This window comes from Triticum dicoccoides, chromosome 1B (assembly GCF_002162155.2).
Source record: "Triticum dicoccoides isolate Atlit2015 ecotype Zavitan chromosome 1B, WEW_v2.0, whole genome shotgun sequence".
NCBI classification, from domain to species: domain Eukaryota; kingdom Viridiplantae; phylum Streptophyta; class Magnoliopsida; order Poales; family Poaceae; genus Triticum; species Triticum dicoccoides.
This window is the reverse complement of record NC_041381.1, coordinates 287,499,591-287,525,748: the sequence shown is the minus strand read 5'-3', so window position 1 is coordinate 287,525,748 and position 26,158 is coordinate 287,499,591. Positions and strand designations below refer to the sequence as shown.

Genomic DNA, 26,158 nt, shown 5'->3' with positions numbered 1-26,158 from the left:
CAACGGGCCACACGTACACACACAGACTCCAACAGACCCTGACATAATTTTTAAAACCATATTTAGAATTTTTTCTCTATGGCCAACTAAGAAGCTCAAAAAAGAAAATGCAAGTGCAAGCCTCCAGAACATATACCTAAGCGGTATTGCTAATTTTAAGAATGTACATGTAAACAAATTGTACAGAATAGACATGTCAAAAAAATTAAGTGAATCAAGAAAAAGCTTACCTTCCAATAGCACCAATGACACACATCGTAAAGAGGGTTGCAAATAGAGCTAGAATAAGCTTGTCTAGCTTTTTCTCCAATGTGCTTCTTTTAGAAGGAACATTCATTGAGTTCATCATAACCTGCAATAGTGTTCCGCTGCAGTAAATAAGAAAACCAGAAACAAATCCTAACAAGTTGAATAGATAGGAAACACAAAATAGCCCATACTTTTGTCTCGTGGCCCGTGAATATAACAACGGCAACAATGTACTCGGTATTACGAAGGCTGCATCCCTGCAGAAAAAAGGTAGTGTGAAGTTATGGTCTGTTGCAAAGGCACAAACATACAGAGATAGAATGGATTGCTGTGCAAGTAATTATTCAGTCTGATGAAAGTAATCACTGAAAAGAAGAAAAATATCAGAGCACCTCCCAACCCAGGAGGCATGGTTTTCGAGTCACGACTCATCCGAGTCACTCTGGGGTAGCGACTCGGAAAAAGTCGAGCCTGCAGTTGCGACTAGTCACGACTCGCAACTTGAGTCGACACTAAGTTGAGTCGACATTTTTTGCAACTCATCGACTAGTCGACGACTAGTTGCGCGACTCGAAATCCATGCCAGGAGGTGCATAAAAGTTGGTTAGAAGGGAGAATTCATGTCACCAAGCATCCAATGTAGTCTAGCCCTTCAGTGCAAGCGCCTTTGCATGGGTGCTCAGATGGTCACACTGCAAAAAACTTGCAAAAGCCTATACATCTAAGCAGCTTCCACCTTGGAGCATTGCAGGTCTACTATCTCTGCTCGTAACTCGAAATTCAAAAAAAAATTTACTTCTCAAAGTGTTGGAAATATAACTTTTGGCCATAAGATTTCTATATACTTGTAAGAAACACTAGCTTATTTCTTGTACAATTTCCGGAAACTGGTTAAACCAGTAGCTGCTTGTCCAACATTTGAGGCTGGAGAAGAAGTGGGAAGTTTTTTGCGAGATGGTTGAAATTTTTGAACTTCTCTAACTAAATACTTGTATCATCGGCTCGTCGCTATTCTCGTTTGCGAAAGCTATAATAAATATCACATTACACAATTATTTTTTTACTGATGATGTCATTCGGATGTGCCCAACAAAAGATGTTTCATGTTTGTGGTTAAAGTGAGAAGGATGTGAGTTAAGGCATTGATGGTGACATTGTTTTTGACGATATTTATAACTTGTAAACAACTTGGCAAGTGTATAATCTTGTAAACAAATAATAGAAGGTCCATTTGGCTAAGGAGCCTTCAATTGGAAGGCTTTGGTAACTAAATAGTAAATACCTAAACTTTCCAAGGAAAAAATCTCATCCAAACAAACCCAAGAGGGAAATTCTGAATCATGCCACTCAAAAGTTGGTAAGTTTGAAAAATGCCGTCATGTCTAACTGACATGTAAGACCAGGACCCACCTGTCTTTTTCTCGAGCAACAGGACCCGCATGTCATTCTAACAGTTAGTTGTATTTTTCATGATGCCAACTTCGCAGTGGAATGGTTCCAATTTTCTCAATAAGAAACGAGAAAAGAAAACACAGCATGAACAGAACTTACCCTTAGAAGTATTTGGTTTGGTGAAATTGGTATAGTTTGCTTGTCCACAATAAGATTCCCGGTGAATGTGTAAAGCGAATTGTTTGGCTGTTCACACTGTATTTCACCTGTAAGTCATAAGCAAAACAGAGAATGTGAATGTGAAGTTCAGAAAAGGTAGAATGATTATGCGAAATTCAGAGGAAGTACAAAGCTTCCTTAATTCCACCAACTATGGAATAGAATGTCCTCAAGATGAAACAAAAGAAATACATGAATAACCTTTGAATTCCGAAGCCTTTTCAGGAAGAACATAGTCCCAAGTTTTCTCCAAAGCCTTCCTTATTTTCAGGTTGGTTTCCCCATCAAGATTTGCTGTCTAAAATAAATTAAAAATATATAAAACACATCAATTGGAAGAAAGTTCTCTCTTAAGTTCAATTAATACTTCCAATTTGAGCAAAAAAGTGGAACATGTAAGAATGAATTATTAACCTCTATGTAGCAGACACCATCAGCATTCGTACTCGATAGGAAGAGCAAATCAGCAGGGAAATAACTGTCTTGCTTGATCTGCTCTAAAAAGTGCCCATCACTATTAGTTTTTTCTTTATGCATTTCAAGCTCAAGATTGAACTAAAGACACGCCAAAGATCAAGTGTATTAACTTTAGAAAGCAACAGACCAATTGATCAATACGCAATAAGAAAGATTTGAGACATTACCCTCACAATATCTCCAACCTGCAGTCTTTTCCATGGACTACTTTCCCATTTTTGACCTTGCAATACATCGACATGTGCATTATTAATTGACATATCATTCTGGAAACGTTTCTGTATTAAGGACAGGAAACAAACAAAAGGGAAAGGCATCAGATATCCTCATTACGATAGCACAATAAAATAGTGTAGCAGCTGACAATATACTAACCCAGTCCTCAAAAGCTTCCTTGATGAGTGACACCAAAAGTACTAGACTAAGGGGAACCACGTTGGTGACAGGGTGGACTGGACTGCAAACGTACAAGCAAGTATGATCTTAAGATTGTTAGAAGTAAAGCTAAAGGGAAGTAAAGGGCGATTGAATCATGGGCTTGTTATGCTCAGAAGTTTGAAGTTGCAACTACATAATTCCATAGGTACACACACACACACACACACACACACACACATACACACATACACAGATACCTAATTGGTGTAGTCGACAAGATTGAAATCATGAGGAAGTAAAGATTTGCCACCCGCCTGAACTGTCAAAGCAAAAAAGAAAAGAAAAATGAATTACAAAAGGTTCCTAGGTCATATTGCTATTGAATAATACAATAACACTTAAATCGACGTTGCAGCTGTCACTGCAAAGCTGCTTTGTTCAGTATGGAAACATGCATTGTATTTATAACAAGCATTACTTGATTCAATAATTATAGCGTATAAAGCTCATTGCAATAGTGCAATATTACAATACCCCTTACCTAACGACGAACTATCAGACTGTCAGAATTATGTTGACAAAATACAGATTACAATGTGTGACAAGATGATGGACCTCAATGCATTGTCAAATACCAAACTCATATGATCTAACAGTCCATGCAACGATGTCGACGGATTTTACATCGGGTCGTAACAGCGGTAGAGGAAGTAGCTTATAAGCAAAGAGAGTTCAAGAAAAAGATGCTTGTGCAAAAGATACATTGTATAGGAATCGTTTGCTTGCAAACATAGGTTGCTGCCAAGCTTTGTGAATCTTGCCCTACAAGTGCCAAGTTGCATCTCTTCTTGAGTTTGTGCAACACGAGCTTCGTCTTTGTTAGGCCAATTTTGTACTTTCTTGGTTGCACAAGCCCCAATATCTTTGTGCGTGGGTTTCTCTTTTTGCCTCCCCATCCTTACTTTTGTGATCCCTTGTATAGCATTTGAGTTCAATTTGGTTCACTTCCAACTTCTACATTTCTAGAACTTCAAATTGCTTGAACCGTGCCACTTAACACCCCCAAGCTGCTTGAACCGTGCCACTTAACACTCCAAGCCATCTGGCTGGCACAGGCACAGTTGCTCGGCAACCCAAACAGGAAGAGAGATGACACTGTCAAGCTGAAGATGGACAGCAAGTCTGCGCTGGCACTCAGCAGAGCCCAGTTTTCCACGAGCAGGGCAAGGAAAGGATATTGATGCCCGGTATCATTTCATCTTTGAATGCTTGGAAGCATCTCTGCTGATTCCGTTGCCACCAAGGACCAGCTCGCAGACATCCTAACAAAGGCATTAAGGCGAGTTCATTTCCATAAGCTCAGCACAAGGATTGGAATGGTCAAGATCAGTGCCAAGTAGACACACGAGGTTTAGGAGGGAATGCTGTTGTAAGCCTTGTGCCCTTTGTCTTTATTAACTAGTATTAGTATAGGTCGACTAAGCTTCCTTAGAAAGTAAGGTGTATGCAGGCAGACATCTAGGGTGTGTTTGGATGGTTGCCAATACCCACCCTACCAGTTATTTGGACATGACCAAAGTTTTGATGCTTGTTTGGATGGTTGCCGATATATTGGATTGCCCATGACTATTTGGCAACTCTAGTTCAACTTTTTAGCAATTGTTGGCCAATTCATGGCCAAGCAAAAACTTGACCAAAATATTGGCTAGTAAATACATTTGGTAGGGTGAACTTGGGCTCAAGCCTACCATTAGTCAATTTGAATTTCGCCTCTACTGCATCTACAAGAGCTACATGGTCTGTTTGGTATAACAACAGACTTGCCATAAACCATATATAGACCTAAGCACAGAAAATACAAGCAACAGCTTCAGAAATAATATTATTCTGTGCTCAGCCCCAGCTCATCTTTGCTTCTCTACTTCAGCCTGCTTCTAACTGTGTTTGGCAATCCCTCCGAGCAGATAGCAAACCTCCGCAAGAGCTCCGCCACAGCCCTCAATTGCGTTCATGAGCACATTGAGGAAATTTCCCGGTTCGGTTACCAGATTGCTAAACTCCCGCTGACGTATATGGGCCCTGACGGTCAAACGCACAACTTATAGACAGTTGCAGGCTTGCAGCCTCTCATCGAACGCACCGCCAACAGGCTGCCACGCTTGTTCAGTCTATGTTGACCTCTATTCCAATCCATCAGTTGTTGGCTCTCACCCCTCCAAGAAAGATCATCAAGCAGTGCGACAAGAATCGTCGTGCGCAAGGAGGCCAATGGTGGCAATTGTGTGGTGAATCAGTCACGTCTGTCATCCACTTGAGCTTGACAGCCTTGGACTCCTCCACCTGGACGCACGGGCATGGCGCTGCGTCTTCGGTGGCTTTGGTACAGCAAAACTGACCCATCCAAGCCCTAGTTTGGGTTCGACCTCCAAGCCTTGACCCCTGAGCATGCCCTATTCCGCACTTTCACTTTCACTAAGCTTGGCAATGGGCAATCCTGCTGCTTTCGGTCTGATCTTTTGCTCGGCGATTGTGTTGTGGTTGAAATCGCGCCTGGATCCTCACCAAGGCCCCTAAGCGTCGACAGAAAGTACACACGTTGCCCAAGGGCTTGAGAATGGGGCCTGGATCAGCAACATCCTCGGCAGCCTTTCGTTGCCGAATCTTCAGCAGTTCGTGCTGCTCTGGCGGGCGGTGGCTGCAGCCAAACTTTCTGATGAACCTGGCTGCCTTGTCTGGAAATGGATGGAGTCCAGGTCCACTTTGCCTGTTCAGGCTACAGGGCGACCTTCCATGATTTAGTCACCTGCCATGCCTGGAAGCTCACCTGGAAGGCTTGGCTCCGTGTAAGGTCAAGTTTTTCTTCTAGCTGGCTGGTCTGGATCATTCTTGAACAGTGCAGCGCCTAGCTTATTGTGAGCTGCCACGCAATCCCCCTGCATGTTATGTGGCCAAACCTAATTGACCATGCAGCACCTTCTGCTTGACTGCCCGTTTGCCAGGGTTGTTTGGCGTGAGGTCTCCCCTGGATCTATGCCACCATCAGTGGCCCCGTCACTGGCAAGTCACTCGTCGTCAGGTGGCTGCCGGCCAAGCAGAGAACTCCTCCAAAGCAGTGCAAGGGCCTCGCAAGCACCACGCCTCTCACGTCCTAACTCTTAAATGATCTAGAAGCGCACAGGAACGCCTGCACCTTCGACAGCACGCAACCAGACTCTCACGCCATTCGCAACATGATCCTTGATGAGGGTCATGCACGGGTTCGAACGGGCACCATCGGGCAAGTTGCCTGCAGGCCTGAGGGTTGGGATGTTCATTTATTTCCCCGTGCGGTCTCTCTTCTGCATTTCTATTCCGATTTTGCTGCTGACTCATGTTTGTAAATAACCTTCACTCCTACCTATTCAATACATCGGGACACAAAGCTTTTGCTTTTTCAAAAAAACAAGATAATAGTTTCGTGTTGCTTCAAGGCAAAAAAAACAGAGGCCAAATTCACTTTAAAAGATGACAAATTTATAGGGTTTGTCGACAGAATATGTAACAAACAAAAAACAACGTATCAATACCTGTTCAAACAATCCTTTAGGTAGAAATGTCAATACGCTGTACTTTGTAGTCGATACAGAATTTCCCTGGAAATGATGAACAAGAATGTTGAAGAAATAAGGTATGAATTATTAGAAGAAAAAAACAAGGTGGGACTCTGGCATTAGAATTACAATACTGATGATTTGATACGCTACACACGGCAGACTGTGAAACTAAACAAAAAGGGACATGGTCAAACAAACTAGAGGATGTAAAATGAGAAGTGATATAGCTTGATCTTCACAGTATCGATCCCGAATATATTCATTTGTTTACACTAGCATGCACGGGAAAGGTGGGGTGTCAGTGAAAATTTACGAGAATGCACGAGAATGTTAAAGAAATATAAGATACGGATTATTAGAAAAACCAAGGTGGGGCTCTGGCATTAGAATTACAAAAGTGATGATTTGATATGCTACACGCGGCAGACTGTCAAACTAAACAGAAAGAGTTGATTGCATGGTCAAACAAACTAGAAGTTGTTGATAAAATGATAAGTGATATAGCTTGATCTTCACAGTATCGATCCAGAATATATTCATTCGTTTACACTAGCATATGTACGGGAAAGGTGGAGTGTTAGTGAAAATTTATGAATGCATCTACTTACAATACTAGGGCAGTTTTGCAGGGATCAGATAAATTATGGTTAAGATAATAAAATAATGGCAAGTGGCAAGTAACAGTGTTTCCCATTATTTTGTGGCATAAAATGGAGTATTACAATTAGACCAACAGCATTATCATGGAAAGCTAACATGGCAATGAATGACGTGGAGAGCAACCATTCCCCTTACAAGTAAATAGTTGCTTCAGCTTGCAGCCATCAAGAGGTGAGTTGGCTGCCCTGAGCCCCTGACTGGAAACAAGTTCAGTAATCGACACAGCAAGCATCACGCAGAGGTGCGGTTAAGTGGATGGATGTATAGAATAGTCCAGCCTATTCATCTGAGCTCTTCAAGCCTAAACGCCAGTAGCATCTAGTATGTTTGTATTGCTGCCATAGCAATCTAAGTGACTAGTAATTCAAACAACCAGACAGGCTCTGATCCACCCAATTGCCTCATAGTTGACTAGAAATGCAGCACTCGAGGACAAACAGATCCTAAGTGACTTTCTCGTGGAATAATCAGTATTAATGACTATGTAAACCGAAACAAACTGCACTTCTCTACTAGCTCACTGTACCAAATGGATATCTCCAACCCAACCGACCGAACACGGAACAAACAGGTGGTAAGGAGATCTAGGCACATAGAGCCCTACGCTTCGAGACGAATCAACCGAATTAGAGGAGGAAAGCCGGGCATGTACCTTGTATGCGACGGGCGCGTTGGCCTCGCGGTCGTTGCAGTAGATGGTGCGCACGGTGGGCGCCTGCGGTTGGGGCTGACGCCGGAGGCTGGCGCCTCCGCCGCCGAGCCGTGCAGTCCTGGACGACTCCGCGCGTCCGGGCTGAGAAGGCCCCGCCCGCGGCGAAGGCTCGCCGCCAAGCCGTGCAGTGGCCACCCGCACCATCTCCTTTATCCGCGAGCTCATCCTGCCCTCTGCGGCACCAGACCAAGCGCTGGAGGAACCCGCGGGAGATCTCGGGAAACCTCCCGGTGGACCACGCGCGAGATCGATGGCCAAATCTGGCCGGATTTGCGCGGTCTTTTCTCTGGATTTTGGGTTTCTCCGTAAGGAGGGGATTCGATTTGGATCACGCGTTCCCGTATGTGCGCGCTTTTTTCCTCTGTGTCTCTCTTCCCTCTTTTTTTGGGCCTTGTTCTCTTCCTCCCTCCCCTCCGACCTCCGGGGAGAAGAGACGACGGGAGAGGAGGAGACGAGGTCGCGAGGAGGGCTTGCAGATTGCACGACTGGTTTGTTTAAAATGATGAAGGCCAGCTCGTTTGAGCTACGAGACTTGTTTTTCGCCGCGCCTCGAATTCTCGATTTTCACACGTTTGGGTCGAAATTACATCCGGCGAAACCAAGCGGAACTCAGCGCACCGGTGGACGTCTGGGAGCACCGACGAAATTAAAAAGACGTGTGGACCCATACTGTCGGCGACACCGATCGATTTTCCCACTGTTTTCTGCTTTTCCCTCTCTTTTCCTCCCCATCACCCCCATCTCCCCTGCAGCTCTCGCCATTCTCCCCAGAACGCCCCACATGCCATCAAAGAAGTTTGCGCCCCCTTGCCTAGCCACCGATCCCGCCCAGCCAAAGCCGAGAAAGCCGAGGACTCCGATGCCAAGGCTCCCGGGCTTGACGAACGCCCAGTGAAAGGCTGACGTTGATCGTTGGGCGGCGGTCACCAGCGATAGGCGAAACGAGCTCAACATGAAAAAGGCCAGGGACGCGGTAATGGAGCAGGAGGCGTCTCACGGGGGCATGGCGAACGAGCACCAACTCCTTCCACCTCAACAGGCAGACTAGTACCCACAAGGCGTGTGGGGTAGCCAGCAGAGCGTCGCGTCGTCGGCCAACTTCTCGTCGCTAGTGTGGGCGTACGCGCCTTCGCCTGACTAAGCTGACGGTGACGCGCTCGGCGGCTTTAACCCCAACATCACCTTCCCGCATTGCTCTATGCCGCGTGTGCCCTCCTCCTCTTCATTAGCCTCGACCCGCGTGATACGTCCATTTTGCATCATGATTTTCTACTGTTATTTATAATGTTTTTATGCATAATAATGCTTCATGGAGTAATTATAATGCATTTTCTCTCATAATATGCAAGATTTACACAAAGAGGGAGAATGTCGGCAGATGAAATTCTGGACCTGAAAAAGCTACGTCAGAGTTACCTATTCTGCACATCTCCAAATGAGCTGAAAATTTATGGGGAATTATTTTAGAATATCTATACTACTAATAAAAGATCAAACATAATCTTCTCTAAGCGCACCCCATAAAACATACACGAACGAATTATGATGAGGACATCAATACAATTGTTACACCCACAGCCCCTGCTGCTATACATACTGGACCAATTACTAGAGCTCGTGCACGCCAGCTAAATTACCAGGTACTTTCGTTTCTTGGTAATGATTCTAATGTTCATGAGAATATGATGTTGCCTAAGTTGGATACATTTGTTTTGCTTACAAATGAAGGGCCTAGCTTGAAGAAGGATGAACATTGGAGCAAGAACAAGCATGGAGATGATGGCATGCGCAAGGGGAACAAGAACGGAGTTACAAGTGATGATTTCAGGACTTTGAAGCCACCATAATGGGTGCATGAAGCCTTGGACGAAATATACAAGATGCCACTTCATAAATTTCGTCCCGAGGCTATTTTAGGTGTTGCGTCACCTTATTATTGGGCCAGGCCCATGTAATTTCGAAATACATAAGTATAGGCTATTTTTAGAGTCCGTATGTGTGGGGAAACAAGAGATAGGGTTGATTTCGGACCCCTCCACCAAGGGCCACGAAATTCCCCCCTCTTCCTCCATATATACAGCCCTTAGGGCATCGTTTAGACTTTGGGTTTTGTTTAGATTAAAAGTTCTCCATAGCTGCAACTTCGCGTACTTCGTTTGTGTTCAACGACCAGACAAAGGCGTCACAGAACCCCACCTTGATCAATAAAGCTTTCATCTTATATTCGCAATATCCAGATTGCAATCTCAGTTTCTTGCTTGTTCTTCGTTTGCTCGCAGAAAACAGACCCTCGTGGTCAGGTTGATCGTGCTCCGGCGTGGTCAATAACCTCTCAGAGTTGGTTTAGCGATTGCTAAGGCGCGACGTCCTCGCACGTTCGTAGTCGGATCGTCAAAGTCGACTGCCACCAAAGCGATATCCATCATCTCATCGAAAGACGGGACACCTTTGCCTCTATCAAGTGGTATCAGATTTCCAGGTTGCTCGGTGAGATTTTACAGTTTTTCGTAGTTTAGATCGAGTCTGTTCTTCATACCTACAGTCCACGAAAAAGCCAAAAAAATTAGGGTTAGTTCATCATATCCGAACCAATCTGAGCCTTTGCATAATCTTTTTAGGGTTTTGCTTTGTTGAATTTGCGGTTGCATCGTCGTGTCTAGTTGCTGGTCTTAGAGTCTAGTCTTTTAGAGTTTCGAGTTCTGTTCATAAGTTGTCACGCCGCCGCCGCACCATCATCATCGCCCCTGCCATCTACCACCACCGCTTATCCGCCACCGCTCCGAATCCGTATCCATATACCACCACCAATCCGTGTCCATATACCACCACCGATCCATATCCATATACTACCACCGCTACCACCACCGCTGCCATATACCACCACCATATATCCACCACCAATCCGAGTTCCTTGCATATTAGGTTTGTTTTCGGGATCCATCTAATTTCCGATTCGTGTTTCCTTGTCTGAGTAGGTTTCGGATTCCAGCAATCTTTTGCCGTCCGTAGAAGAGGTTGGTTTCCAAAAAAAAAAGAGTCCGGAAACCACCCTCCGTTTAGGCCCAAATTTTTCGGAAAACGCACATGACAAAAAAAATTCTGGCTATCCTATTTTTAGGTGTTTCTAAGCGTATTGAGACAGTCGCCGTTATAGAAAGTTTTTTTTGACCCGTTTCCAGTTTTTGGGTCCGGGCAGTCAAAAAAAAATTTGGTCATAAAAATTTCGTGCCCATCCTGTCAGTTTGACCTGGGAAGAGTTTTGAGACACTCGCCATTAGAGTGATTTTTCGCAAAAAAAAAAAGAGAGCAGCGCAAAAAAAAAGAGCGAAAAAAAATTCGAGAGTGTGCTTTTCCCTTGTTTACGTGCCGCGCCGTGATTTTGTTGGTGTTCTAGGCTCGCGTCTCTAGCACAGTCTAGCCTAGGACCAGCACAGTACCGTCGTTGAGCGTTTATTCAACTTTGCATCTCTGAATTGATTATTGCTGACCCTTTTTGCTACCATATTATAAGCCTTCCCAGCTCCACATACATCTACGTCGTGCGTTTGACTCTCCCTGGTAATCGCTCTATCCAAGCTTTGAGAGTTTTGACTACAACGGTAGCCGATCACCGCCTGTTGCTGGGTAAGAACTGGTAAGAATTTGAGTTTTGCTCGACGGATTTGTGACACCCACCACCACCACTTGTTCGTAGTCTGTAGGATCATATTCTTGTGTGTTTCTATTGCTGCTAACCATGCCAGGATCACAAGCCGACGAGATTGACTGGGAGAATTTATCGAACAAGGAGCTTCATGATAAGTTTCAGCAAATGATGACTGAACAGGTGCAAGATGTGCTGAACAATTTTGAAGAGGCCATGGAGAAGATCACTGGCCTTGAGAAGACGTTCGAAACAAAACTCGATAACAAGTTTAATGAATTGCTCGCGCGTCTTCCACCACCACCACCCGCTGCACCTAACGCACCTCTCCAACAACAACAACAACAACAACAACAACAACAACAACAACAACAACAACGACTACCTCCACGTCGCGAAACAGACCTCCGCCGAGCAAGCCGTGTTTCTCTTGCGTTTGGCCAAACTGTTGGTGCTGCTGTTGATACTTCTGTGGCTCCTGCTGCTGATGCGGAGGAGGATGATTATGTTGGAGATTATGAGGATGAGGTTGATCAAAATCAGCACTACGTGCAGCCACCTGTACCACCACCAGCAGGTCGACCTCAGGTATATATTCGTAATGGTAGGCCTGCACCACCACCTCAGGTACGAGATGATGTCCATATTCCTAAACTGAAATTAAATATTCCACCATTTGAGGATAGATATGTTCCTGATATATATCTTACTTGGGAGTTAGAAACTGAACAACGATTTACATGTTTACAATATCCTGAGGAAAGACGAGTTGTTGCTGCTGTTTGTGCTTTCACTAGTTTTGCATGTGTATGGTGGTCTGAACATTGTAGATTATATCCTATTCCAACTACTTGGGCTGCTTTGAAAACTGCTATGCGTACGCGTTGGGTTCCACCATATTATCAACATGAATTGCTTTAAAAAATGCAGCGTTTAAGACAAGGGAAAAATTATGTAGAAGAATATTATCAGGAATTACAAACTGGCATGATTAGATGTGGTATTGTTGAGGAGAATGAAGCTATGCTTGCACGTTTTCTGGGTGAATTAAATAGAGAGATTCAGACCATTCTAGACTATAAGGAGTATACTAATATCACTCGTTTATTCCATCTTGCTTGTAAAGCTAAACGTGAAGTGCAGGATCGACAAGCATTGGGGCGAACTAACTTTTCTGCAGGCCGACCTTCATCATGGACACCACGTGCATCTTCTACTTCAACTGCACCAGCACCTCCATCAGGTGCCACCTCCAGCCGTGATACAAGAAAACAGGCACAACCACCATTATCTGCCAAGAGCGCACCTGCGGGGCCTGCACAGCGTTCTTCTTCTTCCATGTCATCAACAGGGCACACAAGTGATATTATTTGTCGTCGTTGTAAGGGAGGAGGTCATTATGCGAGAGAATGCAAATCTCCGCGTGTGATGATTGCTACCGCGGATGGTGGATATGAGTCCGCTAGTGACTATGATGAGGAGACTTTGGCTCTTATTACACGTGAAGAACATGGTGGAGATGATTCTGATCATGAGACGCAATACATGGCTCCTGAAGACGCTGACAGGTATGAATGTTTAGTTGCTCAACGTGTTTTGAGTGTGCAGATCACACAAGCTGAGCAAAATCAGAGGCACAATTTGTTCCATACCAAGGGAGTTGTGAAGGAACGTTCTGTGCGCGTCATCATAGACGGAGGGAGCTGCAACAACTTGGCTAGCATGAAGATGGTGGAGAAGCTTTCTCTCACCACAAGACCACATCCACATCCTTACTACATCCAATGGTTCAACAACAGCGGCAAGGTTAAGGTAACACGTACTGTTCGTGTGCATTTTAGTATCTCTACATATGCTGATTATGTTGATTATGATGTGGTACCTATGCAAGCATGTTCCTTATTACTTGGTAGACCATGGCAATTTGATAAAAATTCTGTACACCATGGTAGAAACAATCACTATACTCTTGTTCATAAGGATAAAAATATTACTTTGCTTCCTATGACCCCTGATTCCATTTTGAAAGATGATATTAATAGAGCTAATAAAGCAAAACAGGAGACGAATAAGAGTGAAAATCAGATTGTGGCAAAAGAATTTGAGCAACAAATGAAGCCTAACAATAAACCATCTAGTGTTGCTTCTGAAATTAAATTGAAAAGTGCATGTTTATTTGCCACCAAATCTGATATTGATGAGCTAGATTTCAGCAAATCTGTTTGCTATGCTTTTGTGTGCAAAGAGGCATTATTTTCATTCGAGGACGTGCCTTCCTCTTTGCCTCCTGCTGTCACTAACATTTTGCAGGAGTTCGCTGACGTCTTTCCACAAGACGTGCCACCGGGATTACCGCCTATTCGAGGGATTGAGCATCAGATTGACTTAATTCCCAGTGCTTCACTGCCAAACCGTGCACCATACCGTACCAATCCAGAGGAGACGAAGGAGATTATGCGTCAAGTACAAGAGCTTCTCGACAAAGGTTATATATGCGAATCCCTTAGTCCTTGTGCTGTTCCTATTATTCTAGTGCCGAAAAAGGATGGTACATCACGTATGTGTGTTGATTGTAGAGGCATTAATAATATTACTATTCGTTATTGTCATCCTATTCCTAGGCTAGATGATATGCTTGATGAATTGAGTGGCTCTACAATATTCTCCAAAGTTGATTTGCGTAGTGGATACCATCAAATTCGTATGAAATTGGGTGATGAATGGAAAACAGCATTCAAAACTAAGTTTGGATTATATGAGTGGTTAGTCATGCCTTTTGGGTTAACTAATGCACCTAGTACTTTCATGAGATTAATGAATGAAGTTTTACGTGCTTTCATTGGACGATTTGTGGTAGTTTACTTTGATGACATATTGATTTATAGCAGATCTTTGGAAGAACATTTGGAACATTTACGTGTTGTTTTTATTGCTCTACGTGATGCACGTTTGTTTGGTAACCTTGGGAAGTGCACCTTTTGCACCGACCGAGTATCTTTTTTTGGCTATGTTGTTACTCCACAGGGAATTGAAGTTGATAAAGCCAAGATTGAAGCTATTGAGAGTTGGCCGCAGCCCAAAACGGTCACACAAGTGAGGAGTTTTCTTGGCCTCGCTGGATTCTATAGGCGTGTTGTGAGAGATTTCAGCACCATTGCTGCACCTCTCAATGAGCTTACGAAGAAAGATGTGCCTTTTCTTTGGGGTACCGCACAGGAAGAAGCCTTCACGGTATTGAAAGATAAGTTGACACATGCTCCTTTACTCCAACTTCCTGATTTTAATAAGACTTTTGAGCTTGAATGTGATGCTAGTGGAATTGGATTAGGAGGTGTGTTATTACAAGATGGCAAACCTGTTGCATACTTTTCTGAAAAATTGAGTGGGCCTAGTCTGAATTATTCTACTTATGATAAAGAATTATATGCTCTTGTTCGGACTTTAGAAACATGGCAACATTATTTATGGTCCAAAGAATTTGTTATACATTCTGATCATGAATCTTTGAAACATATTAAAAGTCAAGCTAAACTGAATCGTAGACATGCTAAATGGGTTGAATTCATTGAGACTTTTCCTTATGTCATTAAACACAAGAAGGGAAAAGAAAATGTTATTGCTGATGCATTGTCTCGCCGCTATACTATGCTTTCACAACTTGACTTCAAAATATTTGGTTTGGAGACCATCAAAGATCAATATGTGCATGATGCTGATTTTAAAGATGTAATGCAGAATTGTAAAGAAGGAAGAATGTGGAACAAGTTCGTCGTTAACGATGGATTTGTGTTTCGTGCTAACAAGCTATGCATTCCAACTAGCTCCGTTCGTCTTTTGTTGTTGTAGGAGGCGCATGGAGGAGGATTAATGGGACACTTTGGCGTGAAAAAGATGGAGGATGTACTTGCTACACATTTCTTTTGGCCAAAGATGAGACGGGATGTTGAGCGTTTTATTGCTCGCTGCACTACATGTCAAAAAGCTAAGTCACGACTCAATCCTCATGGTTTATATATGCCTTTGCATGTACCTAGTGTTCCTTGGGAGGATATATCTATGGACTTTGTTTTAGGTTTACCTCGAACAAAGAAGGGGAGGAATAGCATATTTGTTGTTGTGGATAGATTCTCGAAAATGGCACACTTTATACCATGTCATAAAAGCGATGATGCTGTTAATGTTGCTGATTTGTTCTTTCGTGAAATTATTCGCTTGCATGGTGTGCCAAATACTATTGTTTCAGATCGTGATACTAAATTTCTTAGCCACTTTTGGAGATGTTTATGGACTAAGTTGGAGACTAAACTGCTTTTTAGTACTACTTGTCACCCCCAAACTGATGGACAAACTGAAGTAGTCAATAGAACGTTGTCTACTATGCTTAGGGCTGTTTTGAAGAATAATAAGAAAATGTGGGAGGAATGCTTGCCTCATATTGAATTTGCTTATAATCGTTCATTGCATTCTACTACTAAGATGTGCCCTTTTGAAGTTGTGTATGGTTTCCTACCTCGTGCACCTATTGATTTGTTGCCTCTTCCATCTTCGGAGAAGGTTAATTTTGATGCTAAACAACGTGCTGAATTGATTTTAAAAATGCATGAGTTAACTAAGGAAAACATTGAGCGTATGAATGCTAAATATAAACTTGCTGGAGATAAGGGTAGAAAACATGTTGTGTTTGCACCTGGAGATCTTGTTTGGTTACATTTGCGTAAGGATAGATTTCCTGATTTGCGCAAATCAAAGCTAATGCCACGTGCTGATGGTCCCTTTAAGGTGTTAGAGAAAATAAATGATAATGCATATAAACTTGAGCTGCCTGCAGATTTTGGGGTTAGTCCCACTTTTAACATTGCAGATTTAAAGCCTTATTTGGGTGAGGAAGATGAACTTCTGTCGAGGACGACTTCATTTCAAGAAGGGGAGGATGATGAGGACATCAATACAATTGTTACACCCACAGCCCCTGCTGCTATACATACTGGACCAATTACTAGAGCTCGTGCACGCCAGCTAAATTACCAGGTACTTTCGTTTCTTTGTAATGATTCTAATGTTCATGAGAATATGATGCTGCCTAAGTTGGATACATTTGTTTTGCTTACAAATGAAGGGCCTAGCTTGGAGAAGGATGAACATTGGAGCAAGAACAAGCATGGAAATGATGGCATGCGCAAGGGGAACAAGAACGGAGTTACAAGTGATGATTTCAGGACTTTGAAGCCACCATAATGGGTGCATGAAGCCTTGGACGAAATATACAAGATGTCACTTCATAAATTTCGTCCCGAGGCTATTTTAGGTGCTGCGTCACCTTATTATTGGGCCAGGCCCATGTAATTTCGAAATACATAAGTATAGGCTATTTTTAGAGTCCGTATGTGTGGGGAAACAAGAGATAGGGTTGATTTCGGACCCCTCCACCAAGGGCCACGAAATTCCCCCCCTCTTCCTCCATATATACAGCCCTTAGGGCATCGTTTAGACTTTGGGTTTTGTTTAGATTAAAAGTTCTCCATAGCTGCAACTTCGTGTACTTCGTTTGTGTTCAACGACCAGACAAAAGCGTCACAGAACCCCACCTTGATCAATAAAGCTTTCATCTTATATTCGCAATATCCAGATTGCAATCTCAGTTTCTTGCTTGTTCTTCGTTTGCTCGCAGAAAACAGACCCTCGTGGTCAGGTTGATCGTGCTCCAGCGTGGTCAATAACCTCTCGGAGTTGGTTTAGCGATTGCTAAGGCGCGACGTCCTCGCACGTTCGTAGTCGGATCGTCAAAGTCGACTGCCACCAAAACGATATCCATCATCTCATCGAAAGACGGGACACTTTTGCCTCTATCAAATTACCACCGCATGATTAGGTCCATTAAAGTCGATCCAACCGCTAGGCTTAATCTAATCCGTTTTTTCGTGTGCACTTAGTAATTTAGATTGACTGACCGTGCTTCACCAGAGAAATTCTGAAGCTCAACGACCCGCCTCCGCAATTCCTATGGGGCTACGATCACGAAAAAAGGAAACTGAAAGCGATCGGATCCCTTAATTTGTGCTCGCTGAAAACAACTTCCACCTCCCATGTTGCCTGCCTTTGCCCGTCCCACCCTCCTACACCCTAGAGGGTCGCCGCCCCACCCGTACGCGTCGCCCGCTCCTCCTCCGTCACCGCCGATCGCCTTGCCTCTTTCGTTGCCACCGATCCACCTCTATTTTCGCCCTCGCCGCCGCTGTCTTTTCCTTACGCGCTGGTCACCGCTCGCAGCTCCTTCGCTCGGTCGCCGGCCGACATACGTAGCCGCACGCCGCTGCCGGCATCCCCTTACGCGCAGGTCACCGTCGGCCGCTCCATCCCTTGGCCACCGGTTGAGGCACGTGGTCGCACGCCGCCGCCGGCCTCTCCTTACGCGCAGGTCTCCGCTGGTCGCTCCTTTGCTCGGCCACCGGCTGACGCACATGGCCGCGCGCATGCCGCCGCCTGACCCTGCATGCCACGCCGACAACTGTTACTCGAGCTGAACGGGTGAAGGCGCGTCTGGTCGATGGCGACCGACATAAGCGTGTGTGGCCGTTGCAAGCCGGGAGGTAGCATGCTGCAAACGAGGCAGCTACGGGCCGCGAAGGCCGCACTGGAGCTGGCGTGCTGCCGCAACGCCAAGCTGCCAAAGAGGCTAAGCCAGATTTGCGCCGAGGGTTAGGCGTGGATACGCGTCGCCAAGAGCCACGAGGCTGTCGCTGCGGGCCTCCAAGCTACACTCGACCAGCTCCTGCAGTCCCCTTGCGCTGCCATCGCCGCCACCGGACCAGATGAAGAGGTCGACACCGAGGACGCGCGGTCCTGCTGTTTCAAGACCACCGCCAGCGACGACGCTGCAGCATCCAAGGCGTTGGCGGCACCGGATGAAGAGGTCGACGCTGAGGACGCGCGATCCTGCTGTTTTGAGACCCCCGCCGACGACGACACTGCAGCTTCCAAGCGTCGGCGGCGGCGTGCAGGGCTTGCGGCAAGGGCGAGTCGTGCGTGTTGTTGCTGCCGTGCAGGCACCTATGCCTCTGCAGCGCCTGCGACGCCGTCGTGGACACTTGCCAGTTGTGCGCGACCATGGCGAAGAGCGAAGGTGGGGCAAACATGGAACGCCGACCAGGGAGCTAGCGAAGAGACATGCTTTGCGAACGCAGTTCGGAGGTGGGGCAACACGTGGTTTTGGGTCTGGTATGTTATTCTTCTCAACTCTTTCAGATATAGTTGTCTCAATCACTCTGTCTGCAGGTGGCATGTTCGAGAGGATGGGAGGAGGAACGATTTTGTAGTAGAAATTTGGTCAGGGATGGAAAGAGAATTGGGAGATATGTTACTCAGAGCAACAAATTTTGTAGTGATTGCTTTTCTGTCACCTCTCCGTTATCTCCCTCTTCTTTGCTCTGACACATCTGATTTTAGCTTATGTTTGTGCACAATTTTATATACCGAAGCCAATAAGAAGGATATGTTTTAACCTGTTGCTGTCATCGGAGGAGCCGCTACAGGCGTCAACCATATGGAATAGGTTTTGTAAGATACTTTCAACTCTTCTCTAATATACTTGCAGTATGAATTTTTACACCAAATTCGCTTTAGGAGAAAATACTTGCTTGAGAATCTAAGGAATGAATGTTGGAATTACTGAATTATAATGATACTGCCCTTAGTGCATTCATTTAATTAAGTGATTGGCTTCTTTTCTGTTTGTTGCCATGTTTTTAGACATAACATCAGACATTGAGATACAACTAAAGGTGTTTTCATCTTTTTTTAAGAAATTTATAATTGTATTGTTATTATGTAGAAATCAGTCTTATATAACGATTGCAAGTTTGTTTTCACAATCTTCTCCATCGTACTAATTTTTCCTTTCGTTCTACTCGATGTGATATTAAGGAAGGAAATCAATTGAGCATGGGGAAGAAAGATAAAGGAGCCATAAGTAGAATTGTAGAACAAAACATAATCTTCAGATAAAGTTATATTTTAAAATGAATATGCTTTTGATTATCGCCACGAATTAAACATGAATATATTTCTTTTGATTATTGGCATAGTACAACTTAACTAGTCGAGCGTACCAACCAACATTGGATTCAGACAGGTCATTTAATAGGAAACACTTTGCTGCAAGTTTCTTCACCATTAAGCACGGTTAACTTATACTCGAAAAATCAGTATGGTCTTGACGATAGTCACAGATTAAACAAGTACACATGATTGCTCGTGAGTTAGCTGTATTTTATGTTCTTTCATGGAGGTGTGATTTTTTTTGCGGGGTGTGCTTGATGCTTTATTGATGGTGTTAGCATGTTTGGGTTGCGGAGACAAATATCATGTGGTGGACGAAAAGTGATTTAAGGTAACAAAGTCGACTATGTTAAAAACTGAAATCATGGATGAATCTGCACATTTTATGTGGAAGCACCAAATCATTTTTACACCCATACCAACGCACGTGCAATTTCTACATCCTAATATCATCAAATTACTTTATTGAACTATACTATTATTCATCATTGGTTTAGCTGCAGAAAACATAATTTTATCATTCCTAGGTTTGGCCACTAGGATGATGATTTCAGCATGGCTGAGCTCCTTTGTTAAGACATAAGATTTTTTTCTACTAAATTGGGATGCTTTGGCTGCCTTTAAAGTGGATATTGTTTGATTGATATTTTTTGTCATATATGACTAATTTAATGTTGATGGATGTTTTGCTATTTCATACTCCCTTCGTTCCACAATGTAGCGCACATAAATTTTTTTAAGTCAAACTTTATAAACTTTGACCAAATTTATAGAAAAAAACATATACATCTAGAATACTAAACACATATCCTCAGATACATCATAAGACATACTTTTATATTGTAAATATAAATAGTTCTCTCCATAAACTTGGTCAAAATTTGTAAAGTTTGACTTTTCAGAAAATCTATATGACTACATTATGAAACGAAGGGAGTACTCTTTTTTGGTAGCTCGTACAATGCGTAAGAAAATATGGGGATATCTACAAACTTTGTGCCAATATGGAGTAGATTAACAAGTACTCCCCTCTCACATCAAAGATGTGGAAGGATTGTGGCAAAGGATGATATTTTCAGCTCTGAGTTTGTGATTTCTTTATCCTGAAATGATCTCCTGGAGTATTTATGTTATTGACAATAAAACATCTCTATTGTCTGTTCTTGCAGTCATGGATCTTTTGGTGATAATGAAAAACTCTTATTGTCGTGGGGTGCAAAAATATCGGGTATGCTTACGGTAAAAAAAAAATCTGGTATGTTGGACAATAAATCTAGAACTAGAATCTAATGAAATAATGATAATGATGTTTTCTTCTAAATAATTGTGTTGAGGATGACACAATAATTTTTAATGCTATTGAAATATCTTTCTATGCATGTGAATTCTCAAGGTTGCAATATTAGTCTAAACGTGCGTTGCACGTGCACGTTTACTAGTATAAAAAAATACTAGAGAAGATAACTACAAGAGGGGGGCCATCTGGTGAGCACGAGACACCAGGGCGCGCCAGCCCCCCAAGACGTGCCCTGGTGGGTTATGCTCAGCCCAGCCTGTTGGGGAACGTAGCATGCAATTTCAAAAATTCCTATGATCACGCAAGATCTATCTAGGAGATGCATAGCAACGAGAGGGGGAGATTGTGTCCACGTACCCTCGTAGACTGAAAGCGGAAGCGTTAGTTAACGCGGTTGGTGTAGTCGAACGTCTTCACGATCCAACCGATTCAAGTACCGAACGTATGGTACCTCCGTGTTCAACACACGTTCAGCTCGATGACGTCCCTCGAACTCTTGATCCAGTAGAGAGTCGAGGGAGAGTTCCGTCAGCACGACGGCGTGGTGACGGTGTTGATGATGTGATCCGCGCAGGGCTTCACCTAAGCACTACGATGATATGACCGACGTGTTAAACTATGGAAGAGGGCACCGCACACGGCTAAGAGATTGTCTGTTATGCTTTGGGGTGCCCCCCTGCCCCCGTATATAAAGGAGGTAGGAGGAGGTCGGCCAAGGAGGGATTTGCCTATAGGGGCAGTCCAACTAGGATTCCCAATCCTAGTTGGAGTCCCTTCCTTTTCCAAGAGGGGGGAGGGAAAGAGGTGAAGGAGAAAGAGGAAAGGGGGGCCGCGCCCCTCCCCTAGTCCAATTCAGTTTTGGCTAGGGGGGCGCGCGCCTCCCCCTGGCCGCTGCCTCCTCTCTTCCACTAAGGCCCATGAAGGCCCATTAATCCCCCGAGGGGTTCTAGTAACCTTCCGGTACTCCGAAAAATGTCCGAACCTTTCCGAAACCTTTTCGGTGTCCGAACATAACCTTCCAATATATCAATCTTTATGTCTCAACCATTTCGAGACTCCTTGTCACGTCCGTGATCTCATCCGGGACTCCGAACAAACTTCGGTCATCAAAAACACATAACTCACAATACAAATCGTCATCGAATGTTAAGCGTGCGGACCCTACGGGTTCGAGAACTATGTAGACATGACCGAGACACATCTCTGATCAATAACGAATAGCAGAACCTGATGCTCATATTGGCTCCCACGTATTCTACGAAGATCTTTATCGGTCAAACCACACAACAACATACGTTGTTCCCTTTGTCATCGGTATGTTACTTGCCCGAGATTCGATCGTCGGTATCTTCATACCTAGTTCAATCTCGTTACCGGCAAGTCTCTTTACTCGTTCTGTAATGCTTCATCCCGCAACTAACTCATTAGTCACATTGCTTGCAAGGTTTATAGTGGTGAGCATTACCGAGAGGGCCCAGAGATACCCCTCCGATACACGGAGTGACAAATCCTAATTTTGATCTATGCCGACCCAACAAACACCTTCGAAGACACTTGTAGAGCATCTTTATAATCACCCAGTTACGTTGTGACATTTGATAGCACACAAGGTGTTCCTCCGGTATTCGGGAGTTGCATAATGTCATAGTCAGAGGAACATGTATAAGTCATGAAGAAAGCAGTAGCAATAAAACTGTAACGATCATAATGCTACGCTAACAGATGGGTCTTCTCCATCACATCATTCTCTAATGATGTGACCCCGTTCATCAAATAACAACACATGTCTATGGTTAGGAAACATAACCATCTTTGATTAACGAGCTAGTCAAGTAGAGGCATACTAGGGACACTTTGTTTTGTCTATGTATTCACATATGTACTAAGTTTTCGATTAATGCAATTTTAGCATGAATAATAAACAGTTATCATGATATAAGGAAATATAAATAACAACATTATTATTGCCTCTAGGGCATATTTTCTTCAGTCTCCCACTTGCACTAGAGTCAATAATCTAGTTCACATCGCCATGTGATTTAACACCAATAGTTCACATCTGTATGTGATTAACACCTATAGTTCACATCGCCATGTGACCAATAACCAAAGGGTTTAATAGAGTCAATAATCTAGTTCACATCGCTATGTGATTAACACCCAAAGAGTACTAAGGTGTGATCATGTTTTGCTTGCGAGAGAAGTTTAGTCAACGAATCTGCTAAATTCAGAGTCGTATGTATTTTGCAAATTTTCTATGTCTACAAAGCTCTGCATGGAGCTACTCTAGCTAATTGCTCCCACTTTCAATATGTATCCAGATTGAGACTCAGAGTTATATGGATTGGTGTAAAACTTACATCGACGTAACTCTTTACGACGAACTCTTTATCACCTCCATAACCGAGAAATACTTCCTTAGTCCTCTTAGGTAACTAAGGATGACTTTGACTGCTATATAGTGATCCACTCCTGGATCACTATTGTACCCCCTTGCCGAACTCATAGCAAGGCACACAACTGGTATGGTACATAGCATGGCATACTTTATAGAACATATGACTGAGGCATAGGGAATGATTTTCATTCTCTTTATATATTTTGCCATGGTCGGGCTTTGAGTCTTACTCAACTTTACATAATACAAGCAAGAACTCCTTCTTTGACTGATCCATTTTGAACTCTTTCAAAATCTTGTCAAGGTATGTACTCATTGAAAAATCTTATCAAGCGTCTTGATCTATCTCTATAGATCTTGATGCCCAATATGTAAGCAGCTTCACTGAGGTCTTTCTTTGAAAAACTCCTTTCAAACTCTCCTTTATGCTTTCCAGAAAATTTTAAATCATTTCCGATCAACAATATGTTATTCACATGTACTTATCAGAAAGGCTGTAGTGCTCCCACTCACTTTCTTGTAAATACAGGCTTCACTACAAGTCTGTATAAAACTATATGCTTTGATCAACTCATCAAAGTGTATATTCCAACTCCGAGATGCTTGCACCAGTCCATAGATGGATCGCTGGAGCTTGCACACCTTGTTAGTACCTTTAGGATCGACAAAACCTTCTGGTTGCATCATATACAACTCTTCTTTAAGAAATATCCATTTAAGGAATGCAGCTTCGACATCCATTTGCCAGATTTCATAAAATATGGCAATTGCTAACATGATTTGGACAGATTTAAGCATCACTATAGTTGAGAAAATCTCATTGTAGTCAACACCTTGAACTTGTCGAAAACCTTTTGCGACAAGTCGAGCTTTGTAGATAGTAACACTACTATCAGCGTCCGTCTTCCTACTGAAGATCCATTCATTTTCTATGGCTTGCCGATCATCGGGCAAATCCACCAAAGTCCACACTTTGTTCTCATACATGGATCCCATCTCAGATTTCATGGCCTCAAGCCATTTTACGGAATTTGGGCTCATCATCGCTTCTCATAGTTCATAGGTTCATCATGGTCTAGTAACATGACTTCCAAAATAGGATTACCATACCACTCTGGTGCGGACCGTACTCTAGTTGACCTACGAGGTTTGGTAGTAACTTGATCTGAAGTTTCATGATCATCATCATTAGCTTCCTCACTAATTGGTGTAGGAATCACTGGAACTGATTTCTATGATAAACTACTTTTCAATTTGGGAGAAGGTATGATTACCTCATCAAGTTCTACTTTCCTCCCACTCACTTCTTTTGAGAGAAACTCCTTCTCTGGAAATGATCCATTGTTAGTAACGAATATCTTGCCTTCGGATCTGTGATAGAAGGTGTACCCAACCGTTTTCTTTGGGTATCCTATGAAGACGCATTTCTCCGATTTGGGTTCGAGCTTATCAGGTTGAAGCTTTTTCACATAAGCATCACAACCCCAAACTTTAAGAAACGACAGCTTAGGTTTGTTGCCAAACCACAGTTTATACGGTGCCGTCTCAACGGATTTTGACGATGCCCTGTTTAACATGAATGCAACAGTCTCTAATGCATAATCCCAAAACGATAGAGGTAAATCGGTAAGAGACATCATAGATCAGACCATATCTAATAAAGTGCGGTTACGATGTTCGGACACACCATTACGCTGTGGTGTTCCAGGTGACGTGTGCTGTGAAACTATCCCATATTGTTTTAATGAAGGCAAAACTCGTAACTCAAATATTTGCCTAGATCATATAAACTTTATTTTCTTGTTAGGATGATTCTCCACTTCACTCTGAAATTCTTTAAACTTTTCAAATGTTTCAGACTTGTGTTTCATCAAGTAGATATACCTATATCTGCTCAAATCATCGGTGAAGGTCAGAAAATAACGATGCCTGCCACGAGCATCAATATTCATTGGACCGCATACATCAGTATGTATTATTTCCAATAAGTCAGTAGCTCATTCATTGTTACGGAGAATGGAGTTTTAGTCATCTTGCCCATAAGGCATGGTTCGCAAGTATCAAATGATACATAATCAACTGATTCCAAAAGTCCATTTTTATGGAGTTTCTTCATGCGCTTTACACCGATATGACCCAAACGGCAGTGCCACAAATAAGTTGCACTATCATTATCAACTTTGCATCTTTTGACATCAATATTATGAATATGTGTATCATTACGATCAAGATTCAATAAACCATCAACATTGGCTGTATGACCATAGAAGGTTTTATTCATGTAAACAGAATAACAATTATCCTCTGTCTTAAATGAATAACCGTATTGCAATAAACATGATCTAATCATATTCATGCTCAACGCAAACACCAAATAACATGTATTTAGGTTCAACACTAATCCCAAAAGTATAAGGAGTGTGTGATGATGATCATATCAATCTTGGAACCACTTCCAACACACATCATCACTTCACCCTCAACTAGTCTCTGTTTATTCTGCAACTCCTGTTTCGAGTTACTAATCTTAGCAACCGAACAAGTATCAAATACCCAGGGGATACTACGAACACAAGTAAGATACACATAATAACCTGTATACAAATATACCTTTGTTCACTTTGCCATCCTTCTTATCCACCAAATATTTGGGGAAACTCTGCTTCCAGTGACCATTTCCTTTGCACTAGAAGCACTTAGTTTCAGGCTTAGGTCCAGCTTTGGGCTTCTTCACGGGAGTGACAGCTTGCTTGTCATTCTTCTTGAAGTTCCTTTCTTTCCCTTTGCCCTTTTCTTGAAACTAGTGATCTTGTTTAATCATCAACACTTGATGCTTTTTCTTGATTTCTACCTTCGTTGATTTCAGCATCACGAAGAGCTCGGGAATCGCTTTTGTCGTCCCTTGCATATTATAGTTCATCACGAAGTTCCAGTAACTTGGTGATGATGACTAGAGAACTCTATCAATCACTATCTTATCTGGAAGATTAACTCCCACTTTATTCAAGCGATTGTAGTACCCAGACATTCTGAGGACATGCTCACTAGCTGAGCTATTCTCCTCCATCTTTTTAGGCGAAGTACT

The 26,158-nt window shown here is 43.1% G+C and overlaps 1 protein-coding gene and 1 pseudogene across 4 annotated transcripts in view; one reads left to right on the top strand and one right to left on the bottom strand.

The window, feature by feature from the left end:
* The window catches only part of LOC119331482 (phospholipid-transporting ATPase 3-like), an 18,682-nt gene extending 10,478 nt beyond the window's left edge, over window positions 1–8,204 (bottom strand). The window contains exons 1-10 of one of the 4 annotated variants that reach the window (XM_037604642.1): window positions 7,621–8,204; window positions 6,282–6,347; window positions 2,973–3,034; window positions 2,713–2,794; window positions 2,505–2,615; window positions 2,275–2,352; window positions 2,062–2,158; window positions 1,801–1,907; window positions 441–506; window positions 231–352 (exon numbers count right to left, since the gene is read on the bottom strand). In XM_037604642.1, coding sequence (XP_037460539.1) covers window positions 231–352; window positions 441–506; window positions 1,801–1,907; window positions 2,062–2,158; window positions 2,275–2,352; window positions 2,505–2,615; window positions 2,713–2,794; window positions 2,973–3,034; window positions 6,282–6,347; window positions 7,621–7,845 — 1,016 coding nt within the window. In that variant the 5' untranslated portion in view covers window positions 7,846–8,204. Of the gene's footprint in view, window positions 1–230; window positions 353–440; window positions 507–1,800; window positions 1,908–2,061; window positions 2,159–2,274; window positions 2,358–2,504; window positions 2,616–2,712; window positions 2,795–2,972; window positions 3,035–6,281; window positions 6,348–7,620 lie in introns of those variants that run through there. The other 3 variants (XM_037604648.1, XM_037604664.1, XM_037604657.1) reach the window with 3 other exon arrangements.
* Window positions 8,205–17,867: 9,663 nt separating this feature from the next.
* LOC119350332 lies at window positions 17,868–18,406 on the top strand (annotated as a pseudogene).
* The last annotated feature ends 7,752 nt before the right edge of the window (window positions 18,407–26,158 follow it).